This window comes from Henningerozyma blattae, chromosome 4 (assembly GCF_000315915.1).
Source record: "Henningerozyma blattae CBS 6284 chromosome 4, complete genome".
In the NCBI taxonomy this organism is placed as follows: domain Eukaryota; kingdom Fungi; phylum Ascomycota; class Saccharomycetes; order Saccharomycetales; family Saccharomycetaceae; genus Henningerozyma; species Henningerozyma blattae.
Genome location: NC_020188.1, coordinates 1,397,154 through 1,412,269, shown reverse-complemented (window position 1 = coordinate 1,412,269; position 15,116 = coordinate 1,397,154). Strand labels below are relative to the sequence as shown.

The 15,116-nt window shown below is 30.4% G+C and overlaps 2 protein-coding genes across 2 annotated transcripts; one reads left to right on the top strand and one right to left on the bottom strand.

The window, feature by feature from the left end:
• Positions 1 to 38: 38 nt before the first annotated feature.
• On the bottom strand, positions 39 to 1,181 carry TBLA0D05710 (uncharacterized protein; the record flags this gene model as incomplete). The annotated part of the gene is made up of 1 exon (XM_004180533.1): positions 39 to 1,181. The coding sequence occupies one exon, from the start codon at positions 1,179 to 1,181 to the stop codon at positions 39 to 41; it is 1,143 nt and encodes a 380-aa protein (XP_004180581.1).
• A 662-nt stretch (positions 1,182 to 1,843) lies between these two features.
• Positions 1,844 to 14,638, top strand: DYN1 (dynein heavy chain; the record flags this gene model as incomplete). The annotated part of the gene is made up of 1 exon (XM_004180532.1): positions 1,844 to 14,638. One exon carries the CDS (start codon positions 1,844 to 1,846, stop codon positions 14,636 to 14,638), a length of 12,795 nt encoding a protein of 4,264 aa, XP_004180580.1.
• Between the last annotated feature and the right edge of the window lie 478 nt (positions 14,639 to 15,116).

Genomic DNA, 15,116 nt, shown 5'->3' with positions numbered 1-15,116 from the left:
CACACATAAAAAAAATACCCTTAAAAAAATACTTCTTTTTAAGATATAACACATTTATTACCATTAGACCTTTCATTGCTGTCACTTTTTTTTTCCCTGTTATAAGGATTCATATGGGGCTCATAATTCTGTAGAATATCTTGGTCTATTAAACTGTTTCTATTTTTCCTTTTTATTCCTAACTTGGATTTACTATATTTAATATCTTTTCTTTTCAACTCTTCATTTAGTAAAGACTCTTCACTCTTTGTTATGATAGAATTTGAAGTAAGTCTTTCCGAATCTTCTTTATCCTGATTTATTTCTTCGTTAGAAGCGTTTTTATGAAGAGTTGTGGTAACATTAGCATTTTCCTTTTTACCACTTTTCCTTCGAAATATACTTTTGGAGGCAAGCTTGGGTTTGTAATCTACAGTGGTGTTTATTGCAAAGCTAATTACATTATCTACATTCTCCAAAGTCTTGGCCGAGCATTCCATATGAGCAAAAATGTTTAGTCTATTACATATTTGATTTAATTCTTTATTGGACATTCTTTGAAGGGATTTTTCCCTGTTATGTGAATTACTATTTCTTTTGGAACTCTTAATCAAGTCAAGCTTCAAACCTACTAGAATGATTGGAGTGTCTGCACAAAAATGATTTATCTCTTGTACCCACAACCTCTCTGCATTATACAGACTTTTTGGATTATCCATAGAATAGCAAACTAGGGCCACATCAGAATTAGAGTATGAAATCGGTCTTAACCGTTGAGCTCCTTCATGTGCTGATATATCCCACAAAGATAGTTCAATTTTTCTTTTATTTCTACTCTCTACAACAGTGGAAAAATGTTCACTACAAGTAGGCAGTTCTCTTTCAGGAAATTTTTTTTCCACATAACTGGTCAATAGAGTCGTCTTTCCAACGCCTTCATCTCCTACTATTAATATCTTTACGTGATCATCATATAATTTATTCTGACCTTTCATCGCACAATAACTTTCTACTTGTGTCAGTTCTCTAGTAAATGCAGACGGTAAAGAAACTAACTGATGAGCTACTTGACCCTTTGAATCATTCTTAACTTCTTGATTTACTATAAAGTCGCCACAGGGATAAAGATCATGCAGTCTACGATGATATTGAGGTACGTTGCCCCCACAAGTTTTGCATTTCTCTATTTCTTGACCATTCATGGCCATTGTGTTGAATGTAATTGAAGAAGTATTGGTAGTACTAAATCCATTAATCTCTGATAGATTTGTCTCCCAAGTGTCCATATCCATTTATGAGATCTAAATATTTCTTTTTTTTATTGTGTATTGCTTTTTTTCTAATATTATATGTATATTTATACTTGTTAGAATTAAAATATAGGTGTAATTTTTCAAAATTTCACTATTTAAGGAAATGTCTTTTTCTCAAATGTTACTCAGATGAAACAAACATTAACTGAAATTTCAAAAGAAAAAAAAATATTAAGAAAGCGTTTGCCAAGATTTTTCTACAACTAAATATGAATACACAAATATCATCAAGGCAAACTGTTACCCTTGTATCCCGGAATATAAAATGAAAGTTACCCCAGAATTTCAAACCTATTAGGTTTAACATATGGCATCATCTAGTTCTGAGTTCCCCTTATTCTGTGCGGGTATTTCTGAGCAACCCAGAATGTCCGAAATTTCTGCTCTTGAGGTCTCGGGACAAAACAGACGCGAGATGTAGCTGCTAATAATAGCTAATGAGAAAAACAATGAGATTTGATTTACTTAAAAAGACGCCACCAAAGAAGAATGGCAGTTACTGAACTAGAAGGATATAACAGAATAGACTTTCACAGTCATACCATTAAGGGATGAAAGACAATGAGTATGATAAAAATGATATATTGGTCCAGAATATAGCTAGCTATTGTGCGGACACTGCTCTGGCCCTGATGAGATCTACTGATCCTTCCAAATTCGAGAATAATAATGATATAAAGACAGGCTTAGTAAGTGGAATAATAACAGATAATATCAAGATTATAGGGGATTTTCTATATTTAGATACGGAAGAGTCTGGGCTGTATAACTCCTTTGTTATCCAAGTGTCAATGCCAAAAGGGACTGTTCATTTGAGGTCTGATCTAGAATTGAATAATTCCAATGACAATATGGAACTCATCGATCAAACCAACGATATTGAACAACCGGATATGGCTGAAAAACTATTCAATATTTTGATTTTTAAAACTACGGACATAATAGATTCCTCAATACCTTTACAATTTCAATTGAACACTATGATAATACCCAATGACTATCATAATAGCAATAGTACAAAGAAAATGTCATCCATCTTAAGCAATGGTATTGGCTCTATGTTAAATATATTAGGTAATTCAAATAACCAAAAATTATTCTCAAACGACTCTATAGTTAGCACACGAAGAAAATTAAAAGATATAACAAATTCATTAGATAATCTTCAATCATCTATAATAATACCCAATTTTTCAGAACTTTGCAGTCCTATAATAACTACCTGTATTTCAGAAAATAAAAATACTTTGACCATAGAAAATTATAGATCATTATTCGAAGATTTACACTCTGACACGACTAAGATTAATGACACGTCATTTTTAAATTCTGTTCATAGCTCTGTTAATAAGTGGATTAAACTTACAAAATTATTGTTAAAATCTGAAAGAAATATCAATGATGGAAATTTTTTCGATGAACTAAATTATTTTAAAAATTTAATCAATGCCTTAAATATCACAATAGATCAATTCCAATCGTTGGATTTACAAATATCATTAAATATCTTAATAGATAATGGACGATTTAATAACAATCAATTTTCTTCTTTGAAGTCTGAATTAACCGAAAAATTACATTTAATTCAAAGCTATTCCAGTTTTTTAAATGCTTTAAATTTATCAAATATTCAAAATGTTTCATCATTGGATGATTTTCAAATTGAATTACAATCTCTTTACATTAATATAAAAAAGATAAGAAATCAAACCAATTATCCCCTGGCTAGATTTATTAAATTAATTGATCATCTATATATACTTCTACTGGATAAATTTTTATCATTAATACCAAATATTTTTGCATCAACATATTCTAACATAGAATTGGAAATACTCTTTTCCAATATTTTAGAAACAATTAGAATTTGGAAAAATTATAATCAGGACCTTACTTTAATAGTTCGTGAATTATTAAGAAAAATAGTAAATGATAATGAAATGCCAAATATCTCCTTATTAAAATTCAAACCAAGCACTATAATGGATAAATTCGAAAAAACAATATTGGACATAAAAAAACTAATTAAATTTAATATGGATTTTTCCAATTCATTATCTCGTTTAATTAATATTGAAAGTATCAATATTGATGCACTTATTGAGCCTTTCATATTATTGGGTGATAATATGAAAAACTTAATTGAAAGCTGGAAAGTTTATAAAAAGGATTATAATCGACATTTTGAAGTAATAGAAAATAGGATTATTGTTATAATGAAACAAGATATACAAGATTCGAAAGAAAAAACAAATCTATTCGATAGATTTTTACGATATAGAGATTTGTCAAATTATAGTACTAAAATAAACTTATCATTAATGGATACCCGTGATTTATTGCTAGATTCACTTGAACATGAATTCCAAAAATTAATGGAAAAATACAATACATATGATCAATTCCTTGAATTATCGACTGCCATCAATAACAATCCTAAAATCTTATCTGAAATCTCCTTTCTATACCAAATAAGTAAAAGATCCAAATATTTACAATCTCATTTAGAAATTGTATTAGGCTATAATTGGAAAGATTCACATGAAGGCAAGATATTTATCATGAAATTCCCTCTAATTTTTCAAATCAATAAATCATATTTACAAAATATTTTTGAAAATTGGTTAAATGATTCAATTAATTATAATAAACTTAGTAAGAATAATTCAATGATATCCTATGATGTTCCGTTACTCAAAATTGTAAAAGAGAAAAATAATACTTTTGATATTGATATCAATTTTAATTTTGATTGGTATGAAATTTTTAATTGCATTAGAGATATCTCTTTCTACGGAATCACCGTTCCACAGGAACTTCCTGCAAAAAGAGAAACGTACAATAATATTTTTTCGTACGCTATTTCAATTAGAGAACAAATCCAGACCTTTTTCATGGTAATCGAAGAACTAAATCTCAGAGAATTTTGCAAGATTATCTTAAATGATAAAATTGAGGATGCATGGAATCATTTAAAGAAGGCATTATTTATAACATGGGGTGAAATTCAAGAACATTCTAAAAAATACTTTCTTTTAGATGGAGCTCATGAATCAACCTATGAGTTTTTTTTTTCTTTTGAAAGCTCAATTGAAACTGTGGTAGAATATTTTCAGATTTGGAGCCCAATAGAAGATCAAATTTTTATTAGTCTTCAAAAATTAATCTCAATAGATTTTCAACCAAAATTGATAGATACTTATTTAAATGAAATTCAAAAAATAATTGATTCAATTGAAAATTATGATGCTTCTAATTTGGATAAAATGATAAACTATTTAAATGAAAAAATTATAAACTGCTTGATGCAAAAACTAAAATCAGATCTTCAAAATTTTAAACTAACGCCTATAGAGGTGGAATTACAGTTTGACGAGGGTACTGTTGTTTCCAATAAGGATAATTTTTACATAAAAAATAAATGGATAAATGAAGTTAATACAAAAATTCATCATATATCTAATATAAAGCTAATTCACTTAACTAATAAACCAAAATCTCATAGACTGTTAGTTACTAATATTCTTAAAAGCATCAGACCAGAATTTGAGTATGCCTTGTCGCAAATTCAGAATATTTCATTATCATTTAAATCGTCAATTAATACACTCAACAGATATTGCTTAGTATATTTGGCCACCAAACAAGATCTTTTACAAATTTTGAATCAAGATTTTAAAAAATGTTATGATATTCTAAAAGATAATTTTTTGTCGAAAACTAGATTTTCCAATTTTATTGGAAATTTATCATCTACACCACTATTAATTGTCAAATATAAACAAGTTCAGATACTTCTGTTAAAACGATATGAATATTGGCAACATATTCTATGTGAACATTTATTTTCTTTATACACTAAACAAACATCAGAATTTTCTTCGAAAGTTAATAATTTGGCTTCCGAATTAAGTTCAGTAAAGATCGAGCTTTCTGACATTACTAGTATCACATATATTTCAAAACAAGTTATGTTTGTTGAAGAACAAAATGCCCATTTTCACAATCAATTAGAGACAATCAGGAACTCAGAATCATTGTTTAAAACGCTTCAATATAAGTTACCAGAGGATTTTTTGTATTCGTCCAAACTTGTCATATATCTAAGCAATTTACGTAAGGTTACGAAAAATCAATCTGATATCTTAGTAAAAAATAGATCAATTATTGTAAAACTTGTTGAAGATGAATATAAAAGACTTGATTCCGCCTTGCGGAATATTTCAAATGACTGGAATATTAATAGGCCTTCTCCAGATACAATTTTGCCTGATGATGGGTTACAAAAAATTTGTAACTATGAACAGACAATTATTAAACTAAATACTGATTATAATGCAGTTCTGGATTCAGCAAAACAAATTTTGATTCCCATGAAACCCGAATTTGATTACCATCCAATTCTAAAAGCAATTATAAATGCCAAAAAGGCATGGTCATATTTGGAGTCTTTTTTTAAAGAGTATAACTCGTTGATAAACATGACATGGAATTCACTAGATATTAATTCATCAATACACTCGTTAGAAAATCTATTAGGGAAAATTAACATGCTAGATATTGATGATAATAATTTATACATATTTGATAATTTAAAATCAGATATTTTGCTTATATTACAAAATAGTGATGTACTTATCCTATTGACCGATGAATCTTTAAAGGACAGGCACTGGTCGACTATTTTTTTTGAGCTCTCTGATAGTACTTCTGTAACAGATGATCTTATTAATGATTATGCCTTTAAATTTTATGATGTCATCAGTTTAAAGCTAGACTTAATATTACCTGAGTTAAATATTATCATTGAACAAGCAAAAAAAGAATTTACTTTAGAGAAAGTCTTAAATAAATTAAAAAAATACTGGAAATCTACTAAATACGATTTTTTAGAATATGATAACGCTCTTAAAATTGTTCAGAATTGGGAGCTATTAGAAGAACATCTAAGTCAAGATTTAGAAGATTTAACTGCCATGAAGAATTCAACGTATTACAAAATATTTGAGCAGGATTGCTTAGATTGGCAGAATAAATTAACTAGCCTATCTAATATTCATTCAAATTGGATTGAATTTCAACTTTTATGGATCGAATTGCATTCATTATTCGACAAAAATACTGAAATCAAAACTATTTTACCATTAGAATTATCAAAATTTGAAAGCATTACTGCAGATTTCAAAATGTTAATGGAAAGGATATACCAACTTCATAATGTTATTGATGTTATATTCATTCCAAATTGTCATAACATTATATTAAAAATGCATGATTCTTTGACAATTATCAAACGGTCATTAATTGAGTACTTAGAAAAGGAAAGAACTAAATACCCTAGGTTTTATTTTCTTGGAAATGCAGATATGCTTCAAGTTATCAGTGCTGGGAATGATATACGCCTTGTATCGAAATTTATGCAGAGCATATTTGGAACAATAATTGATCTTATAGTAGATGATTCGGAAATATGTGGGGTAATATCAAAGGAGGGTGAACATTTTCTTTTTATTAAATCAATTCCATTACATGATATCCCACAAGCTGGCACTTACTTTAAATTAATTGAGGATGCTATAAAAATTACTTTGATTCAAAAAATAGAACTTTATTCTAATAAGGGACAGATTGAAATCAACTTCTCTTCATTGCTTCAAAAAGAATCTTTCCAGGTATGCCTGCTTCTCTTCCAATTGTATTGGACTAATACAATCGAAACGACATTCTTGACTAATGATTTGCAAAGCACTCTTCTAGAACTTAAGAGCATTATGGATTCTATAGTTGCGCTAAGACATCAAGACAGCCCTATTTTACTTCAGAAGATTAAGAATTTCTTAAGTGAATGCATTTTTTATTATGATTTAATTAAAAAAATTAAAGAACTTTCAAGTGAAGCATTAAAACTGCTTGAATGGAGCAAAGTTCCAAAATACTATTACAATAGTGACTCTCATTCTATATCTGTTCGTTTTGGAACGCAAAATTTGAATTATGGCTATTGCTACATTGGTGTCCCTGAGCGATTAATATATACACCTTTAGTTCTTGATGGATTTGCATCAATGATACAGAGTTTCTCACACAATTTTGGTAGTTGTTTATTTGGGCCTGCGGGTACCGGGAAAACTGAGACAGCAAAAATGGTAAGTCAAAACCTAGGACGTCAAATTATTGTCTTTAATTGTGATGAAGCATTTGATTCACAAGCCATTAATAGATTACTTTTAGGGATAGGACAGATCGGTGCTTGGGGATGTTTTGATGAATTTAATAGGTTAACCCCAAATGTTTTAAGTGCTGTGTCTGGGTGTATTGAAATGATTCAAGATGCCCTGTCCCACAATGGAGTAATACAAAGTAGTGATGGACATAGCAGCTCTATACATCCTAATTCAGGAATTATTATAACCTTGAATCCTTCATACGCAGGTAGATCGGAACTACCAGAAAATTTGAGAAAAAAGTTTATAGAATTTTCATTCCAGAAGCCTGACAAAGTTGTTATTGCAGAGAACATCCTAAGAATTGAAGGAATCAATAATATTGATAATCTTGCGGCCAATACTGTCTTGTTTCTAGACAATATGACAAATGATTGTACACCTCAAAAGCATTATGATTTTGGCCTTCGTAGCTTAAAAAGTATTATCTCAACGTGTACTACATTATATTCAGAACTCAATGATGTTAATTTAGCACTAGTATGCAGTTTACAAAGGATATTATTGCCAAGATTGACAATTCAGGACACTGAATGTTATAACAAGAATCTTAATACCATATTTCCTCGAAAAATTACCACATTGCCATTTCTAAATGATTTCTACCTAGAATCTTTAAGAAATTCTATTTCAAATTTTGTTCTTAGCACTTCTGATGAATTGGAAATTAAGTGTCACCAATTTATAAATATTCAAGAATCTCAAAAGGCTGTAATTTGTACTGGACCTACTGGTGTGGGGAAAACTGCTACAATAAAAGCCTCTCTAATGGCCATCGAAGATGCTTCTGGAATTACAAATGATGTATTTACTATCGATACAAAGACTTTGAACAAAAAAGAATTATATGGTTTTGTAAACCCGATTACATTAGAATGGAAAGATGGTTTATTCACATCTATTGTAAGGAAAGCATATCAGGACAGTTATTCTAAGGATATTCGTAAAAATACTTGGATTATTTTTGATAGTGATATTGATCCAGAATATATTGAAACAATCAATAGTGTTTTAGATGACAATCATCTTCTAACTTTACCAACAGGTGAGCGAATACCAATTATACCTAGCGTTCATTTAATATTCGAAACAGATAATTTAGATTTTGCAACTCCTGCAACAATATCTAGATGTGGCGTTATACTCTTTGAGAAGCAAATCTTTACTTCAATAAATTTTCTTAAGAACTGTTACATGTCGCAAAAACAAGAATTTCAGTTGTTGCACTCCAATGCAGAAGATCTCATTACTAACTTAGAAAAGATATTTTTCACTTTGATTAATGAAGAGACACTTCAAAAATATTTTGATTTCATTTCTAATTACGCTCCCATAATGAGTTCTAACAGTCAAAGGATAATCAAGACTATAGTAAGCTTATATTTTTCATTTTTGAGCAAATTTTGGTCACAGTTTCAGAAACAATCTGACTCAGATTTTGAAGATTTAGTATCTTTTTCCATTTTACAATTAATAGTGTTGGGATTTGTAGGTGATTGCAATACATCCGATCAAAAAAACTTTATTTCTAAAATACAACAAGCTGAACGAAATAATTGCATTAAATTTTGTGAATTTGAATCTCCAATGGAGTGGACATTAACTTCAAATCCACTCAACTTGAGTCGTATAGACGATCTCATCCATATAGATTCACTAAAACCTCAAGAAATTACGTCACCTAACATAGTAATATCTACAGTAGATACATATAAACACGAACAGATTCTAACATCTCTGATTGATTCTAACACTCCTGTAATTTTGTGTGGCCCACCAGGTTCAGGTAAAACTATGGTTATCCATAATATTATAAAAAAAAATAATAACCTAGAACTAATATCATTAAATTTTTCCAAAGATACTACATTAGAACATATCCGTAAAACATTAGAACGAAATATGATCTATTCTCAGACACCGACTGGATATTCACTAACTCCTAAGTCTTCAATGAAAGACATTGTTATCTTTTGTGATGAAATTAATCTTCCAAAATTAGACAAATATGGTTCACAGCCAGCTATTTTATTTTTAAGGCAGCTAGTTGAGAAAAATGGGTTTTGGAACACTGAAAAGAATAAATGGGTTAATATTGAACGTGTTCATTTTATTGGTGCATGTAACCCTGAATCAGATGTTGGACGGCAGGAGCTCTCCCAAAGATTCATTAGACATACGTGTGTTTTGTATATCGATTACCCCACAGACAAATCTTTATTACATATCTACGGAACATTTTATGATGCAGTTTTCCAGTTACTTCCATTATTGAGAAATTTTTCCTCAGTTTTTTCCAAGGCGTCAGTGATGCTGTTTGAACAATATAAACTAAAATTTACCACAAATAAATATAGCCATTATTTTTGTTCCCCAAGAGAATTAACTAGATGGGTGAAAGGTTTTTATTTAGGAATTAACAATGGATCTTTTCAAAGTCTCTCGAATCTTGTCAGAATGTGGGCACATGAAGCTTGGAGAATATTTGCAGACAAACTTACATCTATCGATGAAAAAACTTGTTTCCTTGATCTCTTAAACTCAATAGTAATGCAGTTTTTCCCTGGACAGGTGTTCGGAAATTTGGATTCCTCTTCATTACTATTTTCTAATTGGATGTCCTTTGAGTATAAAGAAGTGGAATTAAAAGACCTAACTTCTTTTATTATGCAAAGATTACAAATATACCTTGAGGAGGAAATATCTACACCTCTTATTTTATACAAAGAATTGGTAGACCATATCTTACGCATCAATAGGGTGCTCCACCAATATCAAGGCCATATTATGCTTGTAGGCCCCTACAGGACAGGTAAAAAATCTGTTACTCGATTTGTTGCATGGTTAAATGGATTTACAATAGTAGAGCCTGCAATTCATAATTCTTATTCCTTAGGGGATTTTGATGAATTCTTAAAAGATGTTTTACTCAGGTGTGCAATTGAAGAGGAAACAGTTTGCTTGTTAGTAGACGAATCTCATATCCTTCATACATCTTTCATTGAAAGAATAAACAATTTACTATCAAATTCTGATATCCCTGATCTTTTTCACGGTGAAGACTACGATAAGTTGCTAAACATTATTGCTACCAAAACTCAATCGTTAGGTTTAACATTTTTTTCGGATAAAGAAATGTACGAATGGTTTGTAAATGAAACTGCCAAAAATCTTCATGTAGTATTTACTTTGGAAAATTTAATGTATGATAAAGAGAACCAGTTGAGTTCACCGGCATTACTAAACAGATGTGTGATAAATTGGATGAATGAGTGGTCAAATGAAACAATGGTACAAATAATGCAAAATATGTTAGGTGACCTACCACTTGATTTCACGAAGTATACAATTCCTAAAGATATTAGCTCTGATCTTGTTATTCTTAGATCTACTTCTCTGATAGATGCTATTTTTAATATTTTCTTAGTTATCGATCATTGGTACCATGAAACTCTAAACCTGTCTTTTAGAACAACTAAATGCTTCTTAAGCAGTATTACAGATTTTAGAAATATGTTTAATAAACATTTCATAGAATTAGAGGACAATCAGAGATTTTTGATCACTGGATTAGAGAAACTAAATGAAGCTGTTTTTAAAGTCCAAGAACTAAACAATATTCTAACAGAAAAACGTGAGGAATTGGTACTTAAGGAGGAGGAAGCTAAAAAAACATTAAATTTAATGTTACATGAACAAAATGAAGCTGAACGGAAACAAGAAGCAACAATTGAAATAAAAGAGATTCTCACTGTCCGAGAGAAAGAAGTGCAAGCACGCCGTTCCAGGATATTACAAGATCTAGAGAGTATTCAACCAATAATCAATGAGGCCCAACAAGGTGTGCAAAATATAAAAAAGCAGCACTTAATCGAAATTAGATCAATGAATAATCCTCCTCCAATGATTAAATTTACCTTAGAAGCCGTCTGTTGGCTATTAGGATATGGTCCGTTGTCCTGGAAAGAAGTGCAACAAATAATACGGAAGGAAGGCTTCATTAGCAATATGGTAGAATTTGATACTAAATCATCCATATCTGCAGAAGTAGTAAATCTAGTCAAAACAAACTATTTGAACAATGAACAATTTACCTATGAAAATGTTCTTAGAGCAAGTAGGGCATGTGGCCCCTTATTCAATTGGATCACTGCTCAGGTAGAATATCACTTTATTTTAAACAGTGTTGGCCCACTAAGGGAAGAAATTAATATAGTTGAATCTGATAGAAGAGAGGCTCAAGCAAGACTACTTGCTGCCCAGGAAATGATTGATGAATTGGAAATTAGCATTGAAGAATCGAAATTAAATTATAGTGGCTTAATAAGAGATATCGAGTTGATAAAAGACAAGCTAAAAAAGACTGAACTCCAATTAGAACGTGCTAATTTGTTGGTTAGCAATCTAACATCTGAACGTGCTAGATGGAAAAAGAGTTCTATTTCATTCACATCATCAAGAAATAAGATAGTTGGTAACTGTCTTTTATCTTCATTTTATTGCAACTATTGTTCTTCTTTGAACGAAAAAGAAAGAAATAATGCTTTATTATATTTTAAGAAACTATTAGATTCTTTCGAAATCATATATGAACACAATTTTGAATTTGGAGATCATAATATTCAATTTTCTAATCGTATTGAATGGGTAGAATTAGGGTTACCAAATGAAGATCTGTATCTTGACAATTTCCAAATGCTGATTAGCTGTAACAACACATGTACCCCATATATCATAGATCCAAATAATGAAATTATTTCTGTTTTACACAATATATATGGAGAAAAACTTGTGATTTCTAGCTTTTTAGAGAAAAACTTTATATATAAGGTTAAAAATGCCGTTCAATTTGGTCAAATTATTCTTATCCAAGATAGTGAATATTTTGATCCAATTATAACTTCCCTATTGAATAAAGAATTTAGAAGACAAAATAGTATATCTACTATTCTAATTGATGCTCAGATAATTGATGTTTCAAATGATTTCAAAATGATATTATATTCTACAGATCCAAATGGAAAAATATCGTCATACTTGGATTCAAGAGTTAAATTAATTAATTTCAGTATTAACAAAGCCAGTATTGAATCTAAATCTTTGAGACTAACAATTGAATCGGAAGCTCCTGAAATTCAAGAAAAGCGTGAAAATATTATGAAACTAAATGGTGAATACAAAGTAATCCTAGAGGATTTAGAGGTACAACTTTTAAAAAGTATACAATCTACTGAAGGTAATATCTTGGATGATACTGAGTTGCTTGAAACTTTAGAGAGCTTAAAAGAGGAAGCTACAATGATCGAAGATAAATTACAAGAGACAAACGATTTTATGATTCAGTCTACAAAGGTTACCAATAAATATATGATAATTAGTAAGCATTGTTTTAGGGTCTATGAATTACTCGATAAATTAATGGAAAGACATTGGTTTTTAAATATATCAATTACTCAATACTTGGAATGCTTTGTTAACATATTTAAAGAAGATACTTATCAATATGAAGAAGATACCTCACTATCCAGAGTCGAAGTTCTACTGAAACGATTCTACATTACTGTTTATGAATTTTTCTCTCCAATGTTACCACAAGAATTAAAACTTGTATTTGCATGTGCTTTAAATGCGTATTATATCGAATCTCAAAATGTTAATCCTCAAAATACCTCGTTTGAAGAATCATTTATTTCTATATTGAAAAGTATCACTAGAAATGATAATAATACCATTACTTTAGGGGATCCTCAGTATGAAAATAATGAATTCCATTTGAAAAAATTAATAAGGGATTATAACGATGGGAGGTACCTTCTTGGATTTGAAAGTTTCATAAATGACTTATTTTCTAATGATCAACTCAAGATCGAAAAATTTATCAAGACTAATAATTTGATTGGTCTGGGTACATATCAAGATGTTGATGGCACATTCCGCATAGAAGAAGTTGCTCGTAAGGTAAATAAAAAATTGATTAAAATTCCATTAGGATCTGAAGAAAATATTTATCAAATTGAACAACAAATAGCCAAGCTCCAAAATTTAGCTTTAGGAAAAAACGAACTTGAAGATAATGAAAATTTTGATTGGCTATTATTAGAAAATGTTCAGATGTCTTTAAGATGGTTCACGGAGGAATTTTATGAAAAGATTCAAACAATTATAACCAACAATGAACCAGGAGGGCAAAATAACCATCAAATGATTACCAAAGGAAAAATATTCTTTAGTTATAATTTGAATGGTGAAATTTTACCTGTTGAAGTAATAAGAAATTCATACAAGATTGTATATGAAAACAAAGATTCAGTGCTGACTACGGTAAGAGAGCTTTGGGAAATATGCTTAGAGACAGAATATGGCAAAGAAAGGGACCATCAAGACAAACAAGGTAAATATTCCAATAATTATGAACAACGTAATGACCATATTATGATTTTTGAATACATGAAATTTTTCTTATGCTGGTTTCATTCTATTTTAGTTGGCAAATGCCAATTAGCCCCTATTGGATTTACACGTAGGTACGATTTTAATCAAAGAGATTTTCAATGTGGGCTAAATTATTTACAAGAATTCTTTGATAAAGGGTACTATACGGAAGGTACGAATCGGAGCAGCCATGAAATACCGAAGACTCATTGGGCTAGTATCCAATTAGAAACAATATGCTATACTCTTGGCAGAATAATTTACGGTGGTAAAACTGATAATACGAGTGATATGAAATCTGTAATGGCAATTTGTAGTGAAATCATAGGAAATAACATAAAGAAGTTATTGAAGACTATTTCTTCTAATAGCATTCCAAAGTCCAACCCCAATTCTTCTGATAACTTAAAAATACCCTCCTACAACGAAGCTGAAATAATTCCTGGGGTCAGAATCAAATTGCACAGATTCACAGCAGAGGCACAAAGATCTGAAGAGAACTTCTCAGATTCTCAAGAAGAAGGCGAAGAGGGCCCACTGAAGAGATACTTGACAAAAGTCTTGGCTGACCTTAACCAATCATCCGTGGAACCAAACGAGTGGTTACTAATGGAGAAAGAGGCAGTGCAACAATATGAGAAGTTAGCTGCCCAGAAAGTATCTGAGGAGATTTTGAGACTGATTGAGTAGTCGAAAGTTGGAATTTAAGTTGAAATCTGAGGCCTTTCAAGCTTTTGTGAAAGTAAATAACAATGCTACCATGCTACATTAAAAGACGCAAATTACGAAAGCAAGGATTAGGCAAAAATTAACAATATAATTAGGTAATAGGAGAGATAGCTTATTGTAAACTCTGTGATTGGACATAGCTACTAAAGCATATGTAAAAAGCCATGTAAAATCACCTCCTATTCTGAGGCCTGTACGCAATTTCGCAGCACAGCTGGTCCCAAAAGATTGCTAGCTTCTACTGGATTCGTTAGTCAATATTATATAACAAGCGTTGCAGAATTGAATTGATGTGATAAAATGTGATGATATACTGTGGCATGAGACTATTTTGAGCATGATTTTAAATTGTCTCGTAGTTTGCCATGCTTAATTGGGCATCGTAACACAATATTTTGTGGAACCCTGCGAGTTTTGTTAGCAACAGCAAACGTCGACT